Genomic DNA, 24,285 nt, shown 5'->3' with positions numbered 1-24,285 from the left:
CTGTCTCCAGGAGATCGTTAGTTTGTCGTGGGGCACTACACAATTTTAAGTTCTTGCACTTTTTTTGCATTCCTCGAGAATGCATTTCTCTTTTATCCCACTTTGTTTTAAACTTTTGCTTTGATTACTTTACAAGAACAACTTCAAAATTTCCCGTATTGTATAAATCCACTCTAGTTTATTTTGAGCTGTCTATCCTTTCTACTATTCCGATGTTGGCTATTTGCTAAAGCTATTTAGGCATGCATGTTTCGTCTAGGCCTAATTTGGTGCCAGGGCCAAACCAGCCAAGTCACTCCTTCATGACAGACATACCGAATGAAATCAAACTGCATGTTTGATAATGAGCTTTGATACTTTATTGGGTGGCTTTTATAACAAAAATCTCAACGTCAATTTCTATTTTCTAATCCATAGGCATGTTGCATGTCTTCCTCTCCTTTCGAAATTGGATTAATATATGAAGCCCCTTGAACACAGAAGCCCCAATTAGAGGGAGGGGACATTCTCCCCTTCCTACCTTTTAAAATTTACCTTTCTTGGTGTGCCCATAAAAACACTATAATGATCCCAAATACTGCCCAAGCTTAGGGGTCCCTAAGCGGTAGCATATAGGCTACTAACAAATAGAGTAGTACGACCTTGTTTGTTCACTCGCTTTTATTTCTTAGTCCCCATGATATTTCATTGGTAAAATAAATCAAATACAAACAAATATTGATTAATATGCTGTTGGATAGAGATGGATCCAGGATTTTTGACGGAGACGGCTATTTAGATTTGACTGCCAGCCAAGAATTTAGATGACCTGCGTTTTGGAACGACACAATCATAAAAACATGCTAAAACTAAAAAAAAAAAAAAACAACAAAAAGAGTGGTCACCCTTCTTCCTCCCTCGACCCCTTTGATCTACCCCTGCTGAAAATGCTTTCCATTAATCACTGGGAGGAAGCTCAATGGACATAAAAACTAAAGTGACTTTTAAGGATATATTGGTTAGTTCCTAAACAAGAGAATATCAGAGATTCCCTGAGATTGTTCCAAATCCAATAGCCAGAAAAATAATGGAAAGAAGGTCACTTAATTGACATTTAGGGCGTTTGATATATATTTTCCAATTGTCTTTTATTCTTAAAAACCACTGGAAGAAAGTACAAATCTATAATAATATATAATAAAGGAAACAGAAAACGTTAGATAATTTAATGATAAAAGACAGAAACAAAATCAACCAGTATAAAAAAGTGTGTTTTAAATAACAGAATTTACTTTGATATAAATTTGCATCACTTAGTTATAACAACCTCATCACTATATCAAAACGAACATAAGATATTTCCCTCTGATTTTTGTTTTTATTAATAGAAAAGCAAATCCAAAACAACTTTTTGTTTGTTAAATTGAAGTTTTAACCTAAATTCTACCAGCGACACGAGCAACAACAACAAATAAATAAGGATGGTTAACAGCTAGGATATGGTAATTAAAAGGCGACATATGTCATTTTGGTGAAATGGGTTATATATGTGTCGTGAAGAATCAAATGGTACATCCTGAATTTTCCTATCTTGCACCGTTATGAATGTGAAAAAAGAGACATACGCCAGTTTCGACAGAAGTGGGCTATTTTACGGAGCAGGCACGTACACAGGAATTTGTTCTGGGGGGAGGGAAGTAAAAACGTGAGATTTTGGGGGGATCAGTCCCAGAGACCTCCGCCTGTGTACGTGCCAGTTATGGAGCTAAAATGGCATTTACCGTCTTTTGTCAAGGAAAAAGGAGACATCCGTCAAAAATAGATTAATTTTGAATTCATTTAAAATACTTTTGACAGAATGCTGTATCTTATTTAGAGGAAAAAGAAGACATATGCCATAAAATGGAATAATTTTGAATTTGCTCGGAACATTTAAATTTATTTTATACTACTTAAAAGAGCATGAGCAAAAGAGCAAGAGCAAAAGTTGGTTTAGACTATGTTCCCTTTATCTCTGTTACTTTCATCTTTCTGAAAGACCACAACCGACAAACTTTTTTCTTTTCTTTATCTCTTGAAAATTTTCAAAAATGATGTATGTCGCACTTTTGATTATCACAGTCTAACAGCTGAGAACAATACAGCTTCTAAGGCAGATGGACTTATCCTGGTTCAGCAGAACCAGGCGGATTTATCTTATCAGTTTCTTCCCTAACATCCTTATCAACACATGTAGAATTTTGGTGGCAAAATCCTGCTTTTGTTTTATAGATAGATATATATTTATTCTAGTAAAAGCCCCTTTGAGCCATGGCAAAGAGATAAAAAAAAATACACAAAATAAAAGCGTATGATAATAACACGCATATCAAAAAATGGTGCATAACATAACAATGAAAAAAAAACATATCAATTGCTAAACAAAAACAAACTTAATAAAGCACATAATGTCATAAAATTAATTCATATAATTATACAAAATGTGACACACATGATAGATAGATCGTGACATAGATAAGATAGTTAGATAGATAGATCAATGCTTTAAATCCAGATGGGCCCAATTTAATATATTTAGGATTTTTTTAAATGATAGAAGTTTTATTCTTTAATAAAATTTGAATCGATTAATGGTCCTTTCCTCTAGATATTGAACATTTCCTAATTTTGGTATTTTCAAACAGTTCGTGGTAACGAACTGTAGTAAGGAACGACCCGGATGAATAGTAAACGAAACTCTAAAAAACGGAGCTTCGATGCTAAGAGATATATCAAAAGAATCGGATTTTTATACTGATTTTAAATATATAAGTTTCATCAAATTCAGTCCTTGTCATCAAAAGTTACGAGCCTGAGAAAATTTGCCTTATTTTGGAAAATAGGGGGAAACACCCCCTAAAAGTCATAGAATCTTAAGGAAAATCACACCATCACATTCAACGTATCAGAGAACCCTTTAGAATAAAATTTCAAGGTCCAATCTACAAAAATGTGAAATTTTGTATTTTTTTTTTTTGCCAGAAGACAGATCACGGGTGCGTGTTTATTTGTTTGTTTGTTGTTGTTTTTTTTCCCAGGTCATTGTATCGGCCAAGTAGTCCAGGAGCGTTGCAAGAGGGATCAATCTAAAGGAAATGAAAAATTTTAGTGCCCCTTTTAAGTGACCAAAAACTGGAGGGCACCTAGGCCCCCTCCCACGCTCATTTTTTTCCCAAAGTCAATGGATCAAAATTTTGAGATAGCCATTTTGTTCCGCATATTCGAAAACCATAATAACTATGTCTTTGGGTATGACTTACTCCCCACAGTCCCTGGGGGAGGGGCTGCAAGTTACAAATTTTGACCAATGTTTACATACAGTAATGGTTATTGGTAAGTGTACCGACGCATTCAGGGGGATTTTTTTGGTTTGGGTATGGGGTTGAGGGGAGGGGGCTATGTGGGAGGATCTTTCTTTGGAGGAATAATTCATGGGGGAAGAGAAATTCAATGAAAAAGGCGCAGGATTTTCTAGCATTACTATTAAAAAAAAACAACGAAAATATAAACAAGAAAAAGTTTTTTCAATTGAAAGTAAGGAGTAGCATTAAAACTTAAAACAGACAGAGATTATTACGCATATGAGGGGTTCTAAAAATACTTTAGCATAAAGAGCGAGGTATTTAGGAGGAGATAAATACTTCGCTCTTTATGCTAAAGTATTTTTCCGTCATTTAAAGGTCATTCTTAAAGAATTGGGACAAAACTTAAGATTTAGTGTGAAGAGCGAGGTATTAACGAGGGGACAAACCCCATCATATATATAATCAAAAATATAAGAATATAAAAGTTTGTTACGTAATTAAATTCTTAAGTTACGTATATTTTTTACTAATAAAAACGTTCGTTAAAAATTAAAATTTCTAGTTGCCTTTATAAGTAACCGAAAAATTGGAGGGCAACTACGACTCCTTCCCCGCTCCTTATTTCTCAAAATCGTCTGATCAAAACTAAGAAAAAGCAATTTAGTCAAAAAAAAGAATTAATGTGCAAATTTCATTTTAATAATTTATGTACGGAGATCAAATCAAACATGCATTGATTCAAAAACGTTCAGAAATTAAATAAAAAAAACGAGTTTTTTTTAGCAGAAAGTAAGGAGCGACATTAAAACTTAAAAAGAACAAAAGCGGAGGGAACAACCCATTTCATATACGGAGTGATTTCTGTTTGTTTTAAGTTTTAATGTCACTCCTTACTTTCAGTTAAAAAAACTAGTTTTTTTATTTAACCACGGGAGAAAATGAATGGATTTCATCAAATATTGAACTGTGGATTTTTCCTAATTTTTAAAGATAAATATGGTGGTGAATATTTTTACTTAAGCAATTCAGGAATCCGGTTTCATTTTCCCTATCCTTAGTACTTCCCTACCTAGTTTCTTGTTTCTTTGTTCTAGTATCTTTAATCTAGTACTTCAACATAGTTCCTAATCTAGTACTTTAATAACTTACTTGAAGTAGGTCATTCAACTTATTCTTCTCATCACCCTTCTCTGCCACTTCAACTATTTCAGCTAGAAGCATGGGATACCTCATAATTCTTTGCACAGGCATTATAAGAATGGACTCTAAATTACCAACAGGTGAATCCTTTCTCAATAAATTAAGTCTCTCCTCAAGCAATTTCTTAGAATCTGTTTCATATATTTTTCTAAGTCTAGCTATATTTTCGTCATAATCAACACAATATTCTTTGTAAACAAAGTGGAGAGATTTTACATAACGAGATAATGACTCAGATAGCTCCATATCCTTATTTTTACATTTATAGAGGCTTCCGAGGAATTTTTCTGAAATATGAATGACATCATAAAAGTTACCAAAGAAACAGCTAGCGAAGTCTCTTTCATTTTTGAAAGCATCTCTCAGTCGATGTAAATACTTTAAGTAGCTTTCTTCTGATTCAATTAATTCCTTGGTTCTCAAATCGAAGAGATTCCTAAGTTTGAGTTCTTGCTCCAGGTCAGGGTTTTCGAAATGAAGATCATCCATGCTGAAAAATAAGATAAATCTTCAAACAAAAATTATAGAAATACAATGACAAGTAATACATAGACCCCTGCACAGGCTCCATGATTTGTAAAAGAGGAAAGATACGCATTATAAACAAAAAACACTGTTTCGCAAATAATAAACATAACTCATATACAACAAATCACGAAACAGACTCTTATTCATATAAAAAGAGGGGGAAGGAGAGAAAGAGTTGGAAAGACTCAGTGATTTATAAAAAAATGTTCCCATCACTCAGCAAAAGCTTAAAAACATAATAATAATAATAATAAAAGGGAATTTCAGCTCTAGTCCCTCGAGTTAAATCCACATGTAAAATTTTGACCGATAAATTTGAATTTTGACCAATAAACAAACTTCTACTAAGACTCGACCATGGTGATTCTTAGGGCATTGGTTTCTTACCTTCAAGACCAGGGAAAAACATCTCTTGATAAACAGTGATAACCAGCTTTTCGTTAATAACAATCAAAATGCTCAAGAAGTTTTTTCCATTTTTTCACACACCTGTAGATTTTTGTTCTGTTACATAACGCCTTTTAGATCAAGAACTTTTTCTAGAAGGGTGAAAACATTAGTTCTCATAATAAAATTGGTGAATTAGACATTTTGGAAAACCGTGGAAATAAAAATAATCGATCGATGCCCCAGTATCTACACCCTAGCGCTGAATACAGTGGTATTCTAACCTAGTCTTTAAATTTCCAAAAATTAAAAACACAGTCAGAGTTGTTTTTAATTTTAAACTACTGTCACTACCTCCCGAAAAATAGCCCACTGCTGCACAAAGGCTGCCACCGCCACACGGGCACAAGATGCTGCACACCAGCCATACAAGTGTTATATTTAGAAGAGGCACAAAGAATTTTTGTTCATTTGTATTAATTCCATATATACGGCTCTACTTAGCCCATGGTCTGAGTGACGTAGAGTATTGCTAGAAAAAGCTATATCGCTTCTATACACGTTTCTTTTGTCGAAGAAAAGATGATTAAATCCCCTTTTTCTGACTGATATGTGTTTTTCACTAGTCATTTGAAGTTTAACGAAGCTGAGTGGGAAATGCTCCATTTTTATTGGCGGGTACTCCTCCAGAAGCGTCAATTTAAGAAAATATAGAGGGAGCTCGACAGTGTATTTTTGACAGGGGGATTCATACCTACAAAGCCCCTTCCTGTGTAAAACCTTGGTGTTGTGACTTCATTGCTGAATAGCCAAGAAAAACGCAAGGCTAGACGACCTAAGTCAAGATAAGTTTGCCGGGAGGGGTCTTGGAGTCAGGTCCCTCATCCCCAAAATTTTTTTGAATGTCGGGACATTTCTTATTCAAATTATAATTTTTTATTGCTGGCCATACTCCCGAATCTAAATTTTATTATTTTTTTTATTATTATTATATTATTATTTATAATTGTTATATCATATTGCTTTATATATATTATATCACTATATATTCTATTATTTTATATTAAATTATTATATTATAATTATAATATCTTATTAACCTAAATTTTATCGCCCCACTCCACAAAATTGTCATTTGTACGAGCCTATCCTTATCTGCATAGTAAAATGCAAGAATTTATATTGGAAACTATTCATGGTTTCAGCCACAGTAGAAACATCTAGATATCTCTACTGTAGTTTCAACGTTCCATGGTAACTGATAGCATGTCAATTTTCTTCTGTCAATATTTAAATTCAATTTTAATGGGCTTGTTGCAAAGAAGCCGTTGATTTCCATTTTATGATTCTTCTTGGTCACGATTTCTTATCTAGTACGAATTTTTCTTGAAATGAAAGGTATCTTCAATATTTCAGTTCAGTTATTTCAATATATAAATCCCAGTTCAGAGAGGAAGAATGTAGGGGTTAACGAAGTAAGTCAAAGCTGCGTTCGTTGCTAGAATGACTTGCTAAATCGTCCTACTAAATAGCTCTACTGAATTATATCAAAAAAGTCGTTCTAGCAAAGGGTCCCTAATTTGTTCTTGTCTTAAGTTTCCAGGCCAAAAGGAACTTAACTTAAATATGAAAATAGTTTTGGGGGTATGGTTCCACAAAAAATGTGAATAAGAAAAAGCCAACAAATTTTTTCTGATTAGCTCAAAATTTATACTGAAGGGTCGCTCTCTCTGAAATAATGTACACCAGGTGACACGTGCCAAGTGTGGCAGAACTGTACCATCCGTTTCGTGACAGTGCCACAAGAGGTAGAACTCTGCAGCTTGGGTAGTGTTCCAAGATGTATACAAGGTGGCAGGATGTCCGAGCCACCTAGACTTGTATCTTTGGGTCGTTGGGTCAACAGAACCCAACTGAAAAAGGAAAAAACATTGAGGCAACTGATCCTTAGAAAATGAGCTAAAAACCTGTTTTCCTGTTGCTTGAAACTTGCATCTGAAATTTGTTTGGGAACGGAGGACCTCACTTCATTATGAATTGGGTTCACCTGAAATAGGGGCTCTGAAATTTGAGATTGCGTTCTAAGAAATTGGGCCTAGTAAAGAAACAAAATATTATTTTTATCTAAAGAGATTGAAATTAGAAGCCGGAAATTTCTAGGGTAAGTGCATATAGATTTACAAGAAGAAATTATTTTTGGAGGATAGGCTTGAGTCGTTGTGTCAACAGAACCCCAGTGAAAAAAAAATAGATTAGGGAACCATGCATTCCGTTTTTAGAGAGGATTTTGTTAGGGGCACAGATATAGACTGTATAACTTACTGCCCTCGATCAGTTTGGATCTTGCAGCCATAAGTCTCTGAGCCAAGGGGAGCTTAACAAAAACATTTATTCGGCCAAAGGGGGCACAAAAAAGGGCACAAAGAAATTTTTTTTCCAAACGAATATCTGGAAACACAAGCCTAGGCATGTTACCGATCTGCATTAGAATGATGTTTAGAGAGGGCTGAGAAAGTCTTATTGAAGACGAAAATTTTGGTAACAATAAGGTTTCGACTCACAGCGTTAAAAAATAGGCAGAACATTTTCTTGGTTCCATTGCAACTGAACCACCGTGTTACTGAACCCCAAGTAACGGAACCACCATGCAATTGAACCATCGTGCAGCTTAACCGCCTTGCAACTGAACCATCTTGCAGCTTAACAACCTTGCAACTGAACCCTCGTTCAACTGAGCCCCCCTGTAACTGAACCCCCATGCAACTGAACCGCATTTAACTGAGCCCTCGTGGAACTCAACTCCCGTGCAACTCAACACCATTTGACTAAACCCCAATGTAACTGAACCCCCATGCAACTGAACCACTGTGCATCTGGACCACTGTGCAACTGAACCGCCATGCAACTGAGCCACAGTGCAGCAGAGCCACCGTGCTACTGAACCCTCGTATAGCTGAACTCACGTGCAACTCAACCACCGTACTTACATTGGGTAAAATACAAGTTATAATCTCTACTCTATATATTCAACCTTGGTTGAATTGTTTGCTTTTTAAAGTCATTAATTTAAAAAAAAATTCCACAAGACAAGTTTTTCAAAGAGAAGTAAAGAGCTCCATTAAGGCAAGAATGAGCAAAAAAAAGTCAAATGATCTTCCAAGCGTAAAACTACCAGATTTCACTACCAATAAACAAATGAAACTCAAAACGAACAAAAATTAACAAGAGTAGGGCTGATAACCCAATGTCTTCTCAAGACCAGAACAAAATTTGCGCTTTACTGAATATAAAAAACAAAACAAAAATATAAACTGACATATACTGACATTTCTGAGTTAAAATTTTGATAATTTTCCATTTATGAAAGTCAGAGAGGCGAAAACATTTCGAGCATATTCTGGTTTGAACAATTTAAGGTTTGAAAAGGAGACTTTTGGGATTATGTCCAATCATACAATCAAGTAAGGAGCGACCCGGCTCAATAGAAATCAAAACTCTAAAAAACGGAATTTTGATACCAATAGCTACATCAAACGAATCGCATTTTAATGCTGATTTTAAATATATACGTTTAAACAAGTTTAATCTTACCAATCAAAAGTTACGAGCCTGAGAAAATTTGGCTTATTTTAGAAAATAGGAGGAAACACCCCCTAAAAGTCATAGAATCTTAACGAAAATCACACCATCAGATTCAGCGTATCAGAGAACCCTACTGTAGACGTTTCAAGCTCCTACCTGCGAAAAAGTGGAATTTTGTATTTTTTGCCAGAAGCCAGATCACGGATGCGTGTTTATTTGTTTGTTTTTTTCCCCAGGGGTGATCGTATCAAACCAGTGGTCCTAGAATCTTGAGAGAGGGCTCATTTTAACGGAAATGAAAAGTTCTAGTGCCCGTTTGAAGTGACAAAAAAATCAGAGGGCACCTAGGCCCCCTTCCACGCTAATTATTTTTCCGAAGTCACGGATCAAAATTCTGAGATAGCCATTTTATTCAACATAGTTAAAAAACCTTATAACTATGTCTTGGGAACGACTTACTCCCCCACAGTCCCTTTGGGAGGGGATACAAGTTACAAACTTTGACCAGTGCTTACATATAGTAATGGTTATTGGGAAGCGTACAGACGTTTTCAGGGCGATTTTTTGATAGGGGGAGGGGTTGAGAAGAGGGGGATATGTTGGGGAACTTTCCATGGAGGAATTTGTCGTGGGGAAAGAAAATTTCCATGAACGGAGCGCAGGATTTTCTACCATTATTTAAAAAAAAACAATGAAAAAATAAATATGAAAAAGTTTTTCAACTGAAAGTAAAGAGCAGCGTTAAAACTTAAAACGAGCAGAAATTACTACGCATATTAGGGGTTCATCTCCTCCTAATACCTTGCTCTTTACGCTAAAGTATTTTTAGTAATTTCAACTATTTATTCTACATCCTTTGTGATTCAGGGGTCATTCTTAATGAATTGGGACAAAACTTAAGCTTTAGTGTAAAGCGCGAGGTGGTGACGAGGGGGTGAGCCCCCTCATATACGTAATAAAAACATACGAATACAGAAGTTCGCTACGTAAGCTAACTCGTAAGTTACGTATATCTTTTACTAATAAAAAAGTTCGTAAAAAATTAAAAGTTCTAGTTGCCTTTTAAGTAACCAAAACATTGAAGGGCAACTAGGCCTCCTCCTCCGCTCCTTTTTTCTCAAAATCATTCCATCAAAACTATAAGAAAGCCATTTAGCCAAAAAAAAATGAATATGCAAATTTGTTTTAATTATTCATCTGCGGAGAGCCAAAATCAAAACATGGATTAATTCAAAAACGCTCAGAAATTAAATAAAAAAACAAGTTTTTTTACTGAAAGTAAGGAGCGACATTAAAACTTAAAACGAATAGAAATTAAATCGTATATGAAAGGGACTGCTCCCTTCTCAACGCCCCGATCTATACGCTAAAGCTTTTTACCGTTTTAAAAGGTAGAGTTGGGAGAAAGATTCAAAATTTAGCGTAAAGAGCGGGGTGTTGAGGAGGGAGCAGCCCCTTTCATATACGATGTAATTTCTATTCGTTTTAAGTCTTAATGGCCCCCCTTCCATAATTCTTTGCGGTAGTTTTCATGATTTTGTTACTAAAGTTTTATGTTTCCATCATATTTTGATTTGTTTCATTAGCCTTAACTGAACTTCACCTTTCGTGTGTTTGTTATATAACCGATAAGTAAGAAATAGTGCCTATTCTTAATATATATATATATATATATATATATATATATATATATATATATATATATATATATATATATATATATATATATATATATATATACTAGCTGTTCGAGTGGCGCTTCACGCCCCCCCAAGCCGCCCCCGCGCGCGTAAGTCGTTACGCACCATATTAGTTACGCGCCATTGTAGTTGTTATATATATATATATATATATATATATATATATATATATATATATATATATATATATATATATATATATATATACTAGCTGTTGGAGTGGCGCTTCGCGCCCCCCCCCCCCAAGCCGACCCCGCGCGCGTAAGTCGTTACGCGCCATATTAGTTACGCGCCATTGTAGTTGTGTCTCTGTGTCCCGCCTGTGAATATAGATAAAAGAGAAAAGATTTCTCTTTTCGTTATAGATATATAAATATGTTTTTAACTACGTAAAACTTGCGAATATACAACATTCTTCGATGTCCCATTGTCTGTGCATATAAATAGATTGTCAGGTTTAGCGACTCTTGAACATGCAACATAAAATTGTCCATGGGAAAAACAATCCGTATTCAGATCTATACCTCATTATTCTAATGATTGCCCTTGAGCTTTGTTGATGGTGATTGCTAATCGAACATTCCCTGTGTCCCGGTCGTCATTTATATTCCCAGTATCCCAGTCTTCATTTGTGTCCCAGTCTTTAATTTCTCTTTGAGCGTCCCGTTCGTCATTTATATTCCCTGTGTCCCGGTGTTCTGGTCTATAATTTATCTTTGAGTGTCCCGGTCGTCATTTATATCTCCCGGTCGTTATTTGTGTCCCAGTGTCCCAATCTGTAATTTCTCTTTGAGTGTCCCGGTCGTCATTTATATTCCCTGTGTCCCGGCTTTTAGTTTTCTTTTTCTCCTTTATTTTTCATTTTTTTTCCTTTTTTTAGTTTTTTTTTTCTTTTTCAATTTTTAGTTTTTTTAGTTTTGGCCCCCCTTCCATAATTCTTTGCGGTAGTTTTCATGATTTTAATGTCCCGACTTAACCGGGACACAGGGAATGTTCGAAGAGAAATTACAGACCGGGACACCGGGACACAAATGACGACCAGGACACCAGGACACAGGGAATATACATGACGACTATAATGGCAGGAAACTAATATGGCGCGTAACAATTTACACGCGCGGGGGGCTTGAGGGGGCGCAAAGCGCCCCCACCAACTAGGTGTTGGGGTGGCTCCACCAACAGCTAGTATATATAAAAATAAGTTGTTTGTGTGTGTCTGTTGACTGACGTCATGTTTGACGACTGTCAACTGACGTCATGTTTGTCGACTGACGTCATGTTTGTCGACTGACGTCATTATAAGGATTAAGGATTATGCCTTCGTGAAGTTGTTTGTCGACTGACGAAATTACAGACCAGGACACCGGGACACAAATGACGACCGGGATACCGGGACACAGGGAATATTAATGACGACCGGGACACTCAAAGAGAAATTACAGACTGGGACACCGGGACACAAATAACGACCGGGACACAGGGAATATAAATGACGACCAGGACACAGGGACACAACTACAACGGGGACGCCGGGGGGCATAGGGGGATATATAAATGGCGACCGGGATGTTCAAGATTCGGTAAACCTGACAATCCCGGGAGACAAATGACGACCGGGACACAGGGAATATAAATGACGACCGGGACACTCAAAGAGAAATTACAGACCGGGACATAAATGACGACCGGGACACAGGGAATATAAATGACGACCGGGACACAGGGAATATAAATGACGACCGGAACACTCAAAGAGAAATTACAGACTGGGACACCGGGACACAAATGACTACCGGGACACAGGGAATATAAATGATATAAATGACGACCGGGACACAGGGACACAACTACATAGGGGACGCCGCGGGCACAGGGGGGATATATAAATGACGACAGGGACACAGAGAATGTTCGATTAGCAATCACCATCAACAAAGCTCAAGAGCAATCATTAGAATAATGAGGTATAGATCTAAATACGGATTGTTATTCCCATGGGCAATTATATAGTGCATGTTCAAGAGTCGGTAAACCTGACAATCTATTTATATGCGCAGACACTGGGACAGCGAAGAATGTTGTATATTCGCAAATTTGGCGTAGTTAAAAACACATATATATATATATATATATATATATATATATATATATATATATATATATATATATATATATATATATATATATATATATATATATATATATATATATATATATATATATATATATATATATATATATATATATATATATATATATATATATATATATATATATATATATATATATATATATATATATACATATATATATATATATATATATATATTTATATATATATAAATATATATATATATATATATATATATATATATATATATATATATATATATATATATATATATATATATATATATATATATATATATATATATATATATACATACATATATATATATATATATATATATATATATATATATATATATATATATATATATATATATATATATATATATATATATATATATATATATATATATATATATATATATATATATAATATATATATATATATATATATATATATATATATATATATATATATTCACAGGTGGGACACAGGGACACAGCTACAATGGCGCGTAACTAATATGGCGCGTAACAAATTACGTGCGCGGGGGCTTGGGGGGCGCGAAGCGCCCCCACCAACTAGGTACCTTAGATACTTAGATACCTCTACTTTGGTTCCAGCATTTCATGATAACTGATTGCTTGTCAATTTCCTTCCGTAAATTTTAATTTAATTTTAAAGAGCTTGTTGTAAAGAAGCCGTTGATTTCCATTAGTTGATTTTTCTTGGTCATGATTTCTTATCTAGTACGAATTTGTTCTAGAGAAGAAACGTATCTTCAATCTTTCAGCTGAGTTATTTTAATATAGACATCTCAGCTCAGAGAGGAGAAATGTAGGTGTTCAACGAAGCAAATTAAAGCTGCTTCCGTTGCTAGAATAACTTGCTACATCGTCCTACCAAATAGCTCTACTGAATTATATCAAAAAAGTCGTTCTAGCAAACGGTCACTGATTTGCCTTAAACTAGCAGTCTTAAAAGAAACCTTACTTAAAAAGAAGATTAGTTTGGGGACATGGTTCCGAGAAAAAGTAACCCGGGAAGAGTCAACAATTTTTTTCCTGATTAGCTCAAAATTTATATTAAAGTGCCCCTCTCTCTGAAATCATGTGTACCAGGTGACGCCTGCCAAGCCTGGCAGAACTGTACCATACGTTATATGTGAGACAAAAATCTTCAGTGGCAATTATAGGACTTTTCATAACTGTATATTACCACAGCTGTGGTTGGTACTTGTCCATGGAAGTGTTGCTAGATGTAGCATAATTATGCTGAACGCAGTATAACAAAAGAATAGCAAACAAAAGAATTTAAGCATAATCCTCCTTAAGATAGCATCGCACCGGCGATTCTCTCAAGACGCAGGTGCTATTAATTTTCCTCAAGACGCAGGTGTTTGTTACGCAATAGGATTTGTTGTCTTCAATATGTAAGTGTTTTTTACGTAACAATGAAAGCTTCTTCTTTGATTATTACGTAGTTACTTTAAAACCTAAGGGTGTAGGAGAAAAAACCTTCAGGGCCTGTCAATTAAGATATCGGTATTATCTTGCAAACGTAAGCGTTACAGCAAATTTTTTTCTTTGACTGCTATGTTAGGTGTTCAAAGGATATAGGGAATAGCCTTCATGGCCCGCCAACCAAGATATTGGTAAGATGATAAAAACGTAGGCGTTACGTCATAGTTTCTCTTTGATTGTTACGTAAATACTTTAAAAACCTAAGAGTGCAGGGAAAAATACCCAGGGTTCACGGTGATGCCCCGGTTTAAAAAAAATATTGATCTTGCTCCAATATTTACATGTCAAGATGACGTACTCTCGCGTGAATTGTCTTGGTTCCTTAGGACCTTTATAATCCAGCAAAAACGGGTTTGGAAGGTCAACAACACGTGACTTGTTAGATCTTACGGTTCATTTAGCACAGTATTATTTGTGGACTGGAAGAATGAACACCTACATCTTATTCTTAAGAAATGAAAATGAAATATTTCAAGATGGCATGTGTGCACGATAGCCTTGTAGAAGTATTGAATGCTGACAAGGAGAAATACCTGAATTATGGAAACAAGGGAGAGTAACATCGCCAGGGAAGTTAGTGTTGAAGGAGAACGCAAGCATAAAATTAGTAGTTGATGGTGAGGGTCATCCTCTTGCTTATGCTGCTGCTGGTAACCCACTACCAGTTGATAATTCTTATCTCCATCCTCCTAGTATTAACATTCAACGATAGGTAAAAAGAAGACAGGCGTACCCCCGCGACATCATCGTGCAGCATATCTTTTCTATGCGCCAAAATTGTAGTCTGTGTGAAATCAACGTGGTAAAAGACAGAAAAACTATTGGTAAAATAAAAAGGGCACTGGCAGAAAATATCACCAGTGCAATTAAGTATGAACTGATAAAAAACAGAGCACGAAAACCTAAGTTTACCAACAGATACGTTTATTGAGCCACGAATCACTATGTAAGCAAAAATGTGTCGAAAATTTTTTTCGTTAGATATTATAGTTGGTTACCGCTTCTATGGTGCCAATAGTGACCAGCTTGATCGGATACCCGGGCTATAGGCGTGTGACGAGAAGATAGAAAAATTATTTCATCTTCAACAGAAGAAATATCTTCTATCTTCAATTTGTCTATAATCAACAGTGAGAGTGTTAGGATTAAAAATGAATAAAGTGGACAGACAGAAAATCATAGGGAATCTTTTTACTTTGGAAAAATTGTTAATTTTAAATGATGATTTTCCAAGATTGTCGGTGGAGATGAGAATCTTCACTCAGAGAATGATTGACGAGATAATGAAAGATGCCTCTCCGGCTTTGGAATATTGTCTGAGACTTGTGTGTCGTGGCCCCAAACCATTTAGTCAATTTATTGACATACTAATCGAAACAAAACAAAATAGCATTACAATTTGTTTGAAGGTTACCCATAGTTTCAGTTACTCCTCCCATTTCTCTTATGAGCCAATAGGTGATCAGCATAAGCGACTAATAATAGCAGAGATCATTCATTTTATCGATCGCACGTCAGTTTGTTTGGAAGTGACACAGTCAACACAGAAATTTTGTTTACATGTATTCATTGGGTAGCTGGTCATCCTGTGAGAATTGTACTATTATTGATGATTATGACGAAAAGTGTAGATTATGCAATCCATGTAAATTGCACAAAAGGATATGCAGTGCAAATTAAAGACTGTAATTCCTGTCTTGAAGATGTTTGTGACTCTCACACTAGAGGTTCCCTATACTCCAGTTGTTACTATGATAAATGTCATTAATAGGAAAATACTTACCCTGTTACGATTAGAAAAAAACCTAAACGTGACTTCAGTTTATTTTTAAGAGACTGGTATCGTCGTGGTTCTAAATTGTTTCGGAAGAAAAACTTGAATTGCTGGAATAATAAGAGAGTCTGTTTTTTACAACATCGCTATGAAAATACTGCCTACTATGATTATAAACACAGTGGTTTTTACTTGGCTGTTACAGAAAGTGATTCTTCATATGAGAATATCATGTGTGACATTGCTTCAAATAAGCAAATTGAAACAAGTGAATTTTATAACATGAATCAAAATAGTACTAAAGACTTTACAAGGAGATATAACGAAAGTGAAGTTACATTATATTTGTAGAAGATGTGACCCTGACTTTGCATGTCAAGATAAGTACAAACCGAATCCTGATGAACTTCCGCCACTTACCGGTACCGATGATTACCTATACGTGGAAGAAGAAATTTAAAAAATGGAGACTTTTTTGTACATACAAGTTTTATTAATAAAACATTTCATAAACATTTGATTTTAGGGCACTGAAATTTATGTTATGAAGGTACGAAGGGGTATTTTCAACTAGAAAGTCATTCAATCGAGGATTGTCCACATAAATGCTAAGAAATTCACTGTAAGTATATCCGCGACATCGAAAAATAAAAAATAATATTGCATGAAAACCATAGCTTTTGGTTGATAAATCTTTTACTAGCGTCTGATTTTGAATAATAAATTTTCCAATTTGCTCAAGAAAGTTTTTGATGTGAGGCGTGTAAAATGCATACGGCACTCCAAGAGGATCAAAATATTCAGTATTCGTCGCTGTTTGAAAGATCATAACCAATGTCCCGTCTTTACAGTTGATTTACTACTATTATCAATGATATTGGAATTATTAACCCTTTGAAAATGTTCAAGAAATCCAAGGGTATGCAATATGATTTGTATTTGGACAAGTATTGATCCAAATTGAGTACATTGATTATTTGATTTGTGTTCATGGTGCCAAATCTAATAGAACACTACCATTAGGGGCAATTTCCCGATAGATTTCAACTTGATTTAATGAGATTAATGCTATACTCTCTGCCAACGATTCGGCAAAGGTACACTCTAAACGTACTGTTCCCGTTCGGACAATACTCATATTTTGGATACCAGACAAGTCCAATACAGTGATACCATGGGTTTTTGCAAACTTTGCATGGGTTATACCATTTTTAAGTAGTTCCCAATCTCGATCTAGGGATTGCGTTTTCAATTCATATAGGATTCTCTAGATTTATCAAAGTATATATTGTAGAGCTGGATTCCATTTACTTTACATACAAGAGATGAAAGTCCAAACATTTCAAATTTGTGTGGAGAATTTGTCAATGATCCAATTGCACTAGCACTTTTTACAAAAGCCAAAGCGAGTTTTGAAGAAATTTCGCCATTGATAAATGACGAATCGGTGTGGGTACGTGAACCCATAGCAATATGTCGTTTATTTGTGATTGTAGCCGGAAGAGTAGTTTGATATTATTTCTGCTTGGTCTTGATAGTCAAATAACAAAGCAACAGAAATCAACCTGTTATCTTCGTACATGGAGTATTACCGAGGGGAGAGAGACTGTTACATCCGGTGCAGTGGGAAGTACTTTTCGCAAAATAAAATTGGACGGTACAAGTTGTAGCTTCATATCAATCTTAACGTTGGGAGGCAGCCATTGAGGTATATTAAATATTTCAGGATTTATTTTCCCAACTAAGAGTAAATCACTAGTTGCCGCCTCTCTAATTATATTGGTAGTTTATGTGTCCGTTTTAATGGCTAAATCGCTCAATCTCTTATAGGACTTTGGAGTCATCAGCATGAATTGTATGTAGCTTGCATAGTTTGATAGATTATTGCTTGTGCTCTCCAACATTCCATTTATGTAGACACTTATTTGTCTAAACAAAATTGTATAGTACACAATTTTCATAGGATAAACCCTCAGCTGCACTTGGTTTTTCATTATGAGATTTTTTACAGTCCAATGCAAATCTACAGATGTGGAAGATATATATATATATATATATATATATATATATATATATATATATATATATATATATTATATATATATGACTCATTAAGTAACTGATGTAACTGACTCATTAAGTTTAATGTTACCCATCACAAGCTGCGACCCTGAGAAAATTCGGGTGATTTTCGAAAAAAAGGGGAAACAACTCCAAAAAGTCAAGGAATCTTAACTAAAACTTTAATGAATAATCAGATTTAGTGTATCAGAGAACCCTAATACAGGGGTTTCAAGGTGCCGTGTGCAAAAAGGTGGAATTTTGTATTTTTCACCATAAGAATAATCACGAATGCGGGTTTATTTATTTCTTTGTTTGTTTTTTTTTGTTTTTTTTCCACAGGGGTCATCTTATCGAGCAACGGTTCTAGAAGATAAGAAGGCTCATTCGAACAAAAGTTAAAAGTTCTAGTGCCCTTTTAAGGTGACAAAAGGATTGAAAAGTAATTACCCCCCCCCCCTCTAACGTCCCTTTTCTTCTCGAAGTCATCTGATAGAAATTTTAAGATAGCCATCTTGTTCAACATAATTGAAAAGTCCAATAGTTATAACTCTGGGAATGATGGGGTCCCCACACCCACAGCCCCTGAGGAAAGGCTCATCAGTTGTGAAATTTGCCCATTGTTTACACATAATGTTTATCATTGGGATGTATAAAGACGTTTTTCGGAGGAGGGATTTTCCAGGAGGATAATTTTCCATGGGAAGAAAAGTTTCCGGAGGTGAACTTTCTAGGGGAAATTTACACGAAGGGATTTGCCAGAATGCCTATTCAATTTTTTTTTTGTCGACTTAATTTATATGTGGAGATGTTAGGGGAAATTTCCCAGAGGAGGCATTTTCCGCGGGAAAAATTCTCTATGGGGGATTTTCCGCAGGAGAAATTCTTCAATGGAGAATTTTCCGGGGGAAAACTTTCCACTGGAAAGTTTCTAGGGAAAGGTTTCTAGGGAAAATTTTCCATGGATGAGAAATTTTTTGGAAATCTCTGGCACTATTTGAAGTACGATCGGAAACTAGATAAAATCAGGTCTTTTTTTTTCAAATGAAAGTAGGCTAAAAAGGACTTTATTAGCGGAATCATCCGCAGAAATTTTTTATGGGAAAATTTTAACAAGGATTGAATGGTCGGGAGGGAGGTATTTTATACGATAAGTTTTCCATGGAGGAATTTATTGGAAGAAGAGGAGTTCCCATTAATGGGGTGGCATGTTTCCTGGAAATAGTTGAAAAAGGATCAGATAACAAATTAAAAAACAAGCTTTTTTCAACTTAAAGTAATAACACATTTTGACTGCAGCTCCGCTACACTTTACCCCCAAGCACTCCTTCCCCTAATATGCAAATATATACCCAAATTACTTATTTCTCATGCATGTCGCTACCGGTAACTCTTGTTTTTCCGGTTCTTGTTTCGTCAATTGATTCAATTGACAAGCACGCGGGTTGAAACAAGAGAGACGAATTGGCAGAATCGAGCAGAATGCCAGGGAAATATATAAATTTGGGTTATGTATTTACACATTAGGACTTAGGAGGGAGGAGTGGTTGGGGATAAAGCACAGTGTAGCTGCAGTCAAAATGTGGTAACTACGATTATTCTGCATATTATGAAGTAGGATCTTTCAAGAAGGTTCCTTCTTGAAAGATCCTAATCTAGACCTAAGGAGAAACATTAGAACTTAAAACGAACAGAAATAATACTAAATTTTTTGTTGTTCTTATTATTGGCTTATGAAAGCAAACATGACACTTGATGCCATTTTTTCAGCTCTTAATGAATATAATTCCATCACAAACTCAAATTTAAGCCCTTTTTGAGCTCTTGAAAATGCCCGAAATATTTCTAGTTTTTGGGCATAAAAAAGGGCTTAAAATAGCAGGCTTAAATTCTTCCGTCGGCTTTCATATTTTCGATATTTTATCAAAAATTTTACCGAAATAATTACATATATGAGGGTGCTGCCCCCTCCTACATACCTCGCTCTTTGCGCTAAAGCTAGAATGTCTCATTTCTTTGAGAAGGACTTCTGAAACAGAAGAGCCACTTGATTAGAATAAGAAGCTTTTTAAGTACTAAAAAACTTAATGTGAAGAGTGAGGAATTGAGGAGGGGCAGCCCCGTCAGATATGAAATAATTTCTGTGAAAAAGTTGATACTTTTTTACCTAAATCTAAGTTGAAATATATCATGCTAAAATATTATTTACTTACATAGAGATGACGCACCAAAACTGAACACTCGTTTTAAACTGGTCTCAAGGCATGCCAAGTATTTTCAACACACACTAATGAATTAATGCGCCTGTTCTTTTCGTAGGAGAATCTCGCTTAAAGATGAAATACGTGTTTTTCTTATCTTGCATCATACTTTGTCTATTTTCTGAATTAATTCTGTCAAAAATGTTTATTTTTTATACATTTTTTATCAGCTCTTAGATAAGATGAGATAATTGCTTTTATGAAACAATAACAGTATAAAATCTGGTACTTCTGCATTGTACCAAACACAGTCGTGAAGGTTGCTGAATGTAAGATCTCAGAAAACCTGTATCATAGCAGCAGAAGATAAATTAAGGGCGACAGAATGCATTGGACTTGCATAATTTGGCCTAACTTACGAATTAACTTACGTAACGAGGTTCTATATTGGTATATTTTTATTACGTATATTAGAGGGTTCGTCCCCAAATTAATACCCCGCTCTTTACACTAAAGCTTAAATCCTATCACAATTCTTTAAGAATGACCCCTGAATCACAAAGGTCGTAAAATAAACAGTTGAAATTCCAAAAAATACTTTAGCCTAAAGAGCGAGGTATTTAGGAGGAGATGAACCTCCTCATATGCGTAGTAATTTCTGTTCGTTTTAAATTTTAATGCTGCTCGTTATATCCAGCTGAAAAAACTTTTTATATTTATTTTTTCATTGTTTTTTTTAAGAATGCTAGAAAATCCTGCGCCCCCTTCGTGAACTGTTTCCCCACGATAAATTCTCCATGGAAAGATCATCCCACGTAACCCCCTCCCCTCGACTGTCCTCCCCCAGCCAGAAAAAATCCCCCTGAAAGCGTCTTTACACTTCCCAATAACCATTTCTATGTGCAAACAATGGTCAAAGTTTGTGACTTGCAGCCCCTCCCTCCTCCGGGGACTTTGGGGGAGTATGACATCGCCAAAGACATAGTTATTAGTTTTTTCGACTATTCTGAACAAAATGGCTATCTCCAAATTTGGATCGAGTGATTTTGGGGAAACAGTGAGCGTGGGAGGGGGCGTAGGTGCCCTCCAATTTTTCGGCCACTTAAAAGGGGTACTAGAACTTTCAATTTCCATTAGAATGAGACCTCTCTCGACATTCTCGGACGACTGGGTCGATATGATGACCCCTGGGAAAAAAAACAACAAATAAACACACACCCGTGATCGGACTTCTGGCAAAAAATACAAAATTCCACATTTTTATATATAGGCGCTTGAAACTTCTACAGTATGGTTCTCTGGTACGCTGAATGTGATGATGTGATTTTTGTTAAGATAATATGACGTTTAAGGGGTATTTCCCTCTATTTTTCAAATTAAGGCAAATTTTCTCAGGCTCGTGACTTTTGATGGGTAAGACTAAATTAGATGAAATTTATATATTTAAAATCAGTTCGTTACCAGAGACTGCTTGATACATAAAACCACAGAGAAAGAGAGATACTACCTATAAAAATTTCATGACACGAAAAGCTTTCATCTGGCTTAGAATTTCACATAGAAGAACCAATCAGATAAAACTAACTGTTCATTATATTTACTGGATTAGAATTTCACGTGGAAGGTTGTGAAAAGTGCGATTATCGGTTCCACATTCTAGTAACCCCGAAATGATCAGATTGGTTTACAAATATACATCAAAAATATAAGCGAATGCAGTTTAAATATCATTTTACCCCTCAATTATAGAAAGTCATATCTATTATCTCTTAAATAAAACTTAGAAAGCTGTCAAAGCAGAAAGATTTGTATCATCCAGCGAAATTGCTTTTAATCTTGCCTGTGGCTTTTTCGCTTCATTTCTATCAATTTGCAGGGCCAACGTTCTTTCTAGTCTCTTCTAAATCAACGGGGCTTAATTAGATTTTAGACCACCATATAGGGGAAAATTATGGAATCAAATTTTGGTTAATAATAACTGTGATATGGATAAAAAAAAACAAGATATATCGGACAGAGGGAAGAAAAATAGAGATACAAAAGAAATTTGTTTTAAGTTTTTAAAGTTTGTATATTTTTAAAAATAGTTACTGCCAATTGAAGCAAACGATTTGAGATGGACAATCTCGCCAAAAATATGATTTCTCTGTTGTAAAAAATATTTGACTCTCTGTCAACCTTGTTTTAAAACGCTAATATTTAGGGGGAAGCTAGGGTTTGAGAATTAAAAGGATATGTACTCTTGAAAGTGAATAGGCTATACTGTATATTTAGAAATATGCGCTGATTCTGAGCATGACAATTGCTAAGCTCTATTTCAGAAAACTGGTATTTATATGGAGTCTCAAGGCCAAACTTTTTTTCGTACAGGAATGATTATGAACGGGTCGAGTTTACACCATATTTAAAATTTGCGCCTCTGTTAGCTTCTGGACTACAGCCAAATAAAATTGCGATTTTCTGCATTCTGATGTTAATAGTTTGTTCCAAAATATCTAACGTTTAAATACAACAATCAATTAAATGAGTAAACAACCCATGCCTAGAATTTTTAATTCGGGAGAGGTGGTTTATGTATTCCAGAGGGGAGGTTCAACCACTGGGAAGGTCTCGTTAGCCACTAAATGGTAGAAAGTATCGTATTTTTATGTGATGCTTCACATTGATGGGAGGTGAAGGAACTTAGTCCAAACCTTTCCCTTGGTACGTCCTGGACGAACCTTGGCCTCATATTGTAAATGTATGTTTTTCTTCATACAGGATGCAGACGTTTTTCAGGATATAACTGTTCTACTCTAAGGATTATTACTCGTCTAAGGGAAAATTTAAACTAAGATACCAATATATAAAAAAGCATTTCAAATCACGGCAGCATCCCAGAAGCAACAAAATTAGACAAAATAATTCCGACAAACATGCAAGCCATGATTATATATTTGCAAGATAAATGGACCAACTATTCAACTACTCACTACGACATCAGAGTTTCGGAATTCTCCTTTACAAGCCATGGAGCTTTTCTAGGGATTAGTGCCTAGAAGTTAACTTCGTAAGTTAAAAATTAGACAAAATAATTCCGACAAACATGCAAGCCATGATTATATACTTGCAAGATAAATGGACCAACTATTCAACTTCTCACTGCGAAATCAGAGTTTCCGAATTCTCCTTTGCAAGCCATGGAGCTTTTCGAGGGATGTGAATTGTTGCCGAATAATTTTTAGTTTTTGTTGGAAAATGTATGAAAATATACTTGTTGGCAATTCTACAACATTGTGACACTATAACCTGGCCAAATCCAGTTTTGTAGAAGAAATTGCCTTCTAATCAAGAGTAGGCAAAAATTATTTGTTAGAAAAAGTGTGATTTCTGAGGGTTGGTATTCCCGTGTTTAAGGAGGAAGAAGAAGATTGGGAACATTTTCTCCGATAGTGCCCGGTGCTTTCTGATTTCAGGGGGATATATTCACATGGGATTGATTTGCATTTTACTGATATTCCTCAAAGTAGAAACTCAACAACAAGTTGGCGTGTATATAGATAAATGCTCGGAAAGAAGAAAAAGTTTATGTGATTAAATTATATTGTTTCTAGATTAAGTTTTTTTTTTGCTTGGTATCTTTTTGTGCATGTTTTGTAATTTGTTTTTTACAGTGAGTTCCTTGATCTTTACATTTTCGGTATATACGGTTCCTGGGCTTGTGGAATACACTGATTTATTTATCTATTTTTTAGCTTATACCCGACTTACAAAAAAATGAGAAAATTTAAGAAGGAAAACAAAGCCAAACGAGGAGGATTTTCGCCAAGTGAATAAAACGAAACAACTTTGCCGAAATTTATTACTTGCTTGTTTCTTTTTTGTCGCTTGCTCAT

General features: G+C 35.3%; 2 protein-coding genes across 4 annotated transcripts in view; one reads left to right on the top strand and one right to left on the bottom strand.

The window, feature by feature from the left end:
* The window catches only part of LOC136030416 (uncharacterized protein CG3556-like), a 173,594-nt gene that overhangs the window by 117,756 nt on the left and 31,553 nt on the right, over nucleotides 1-24,285 (top strand). The window lies entirely within an intron of this gene.
* Nucleotides 1-24,285, bottom strand: part of LOC136030415 (dynamin-binding protein-like) — a 56,392-nt gene that overhangs the window by 9,138 nt on the left and 22,969 nt on the right. Inside the window, exons 1-2 of one of the 3 annotated variants that reach the window (XM_065709378.1) lie at nucleotides 23,383-23,405; nucleotides 4,473-5,013 (exon numbers count right to left, since the gene is read on the bottom strand). In XM_065709378.1, coding sequence (XP_065565450.1) covers nucleotides 4,473-5,013; nucleotides 23,383-23,390 — 549 coding nt within the window. In that variant the 5' untranslated portion in view covers nucleotides 23,391-23,405. Of the gene's footprint in view, nucleotides 1-4,472; nucleotides 5,014-20,422; nucleotides 20,564-23,382; nucleotides 23,406-24,285 lie in introns of those variants that run through there. The other 2 variants (XM_065709379.1, XM_065709380.1) reach the window with 2 other exon arrangements.

This window comes from Artemia franciscana, chromosome 8 (assembly GCF_032884065.1).
Source record: "Artemia franciscana chromosome 8, ASM3288406v1, whole genome shotgun sequence".
Classification (NCBI taxonomy): Eukaryota; Metazoa; Arthropoda; class Branchiopoda; order Anostraca; family Artemiidae; genus Artemia; species Artemia franciscana.
This window is presented reverse-complemented; position numbering and strand designations above follow the sequence as displayed.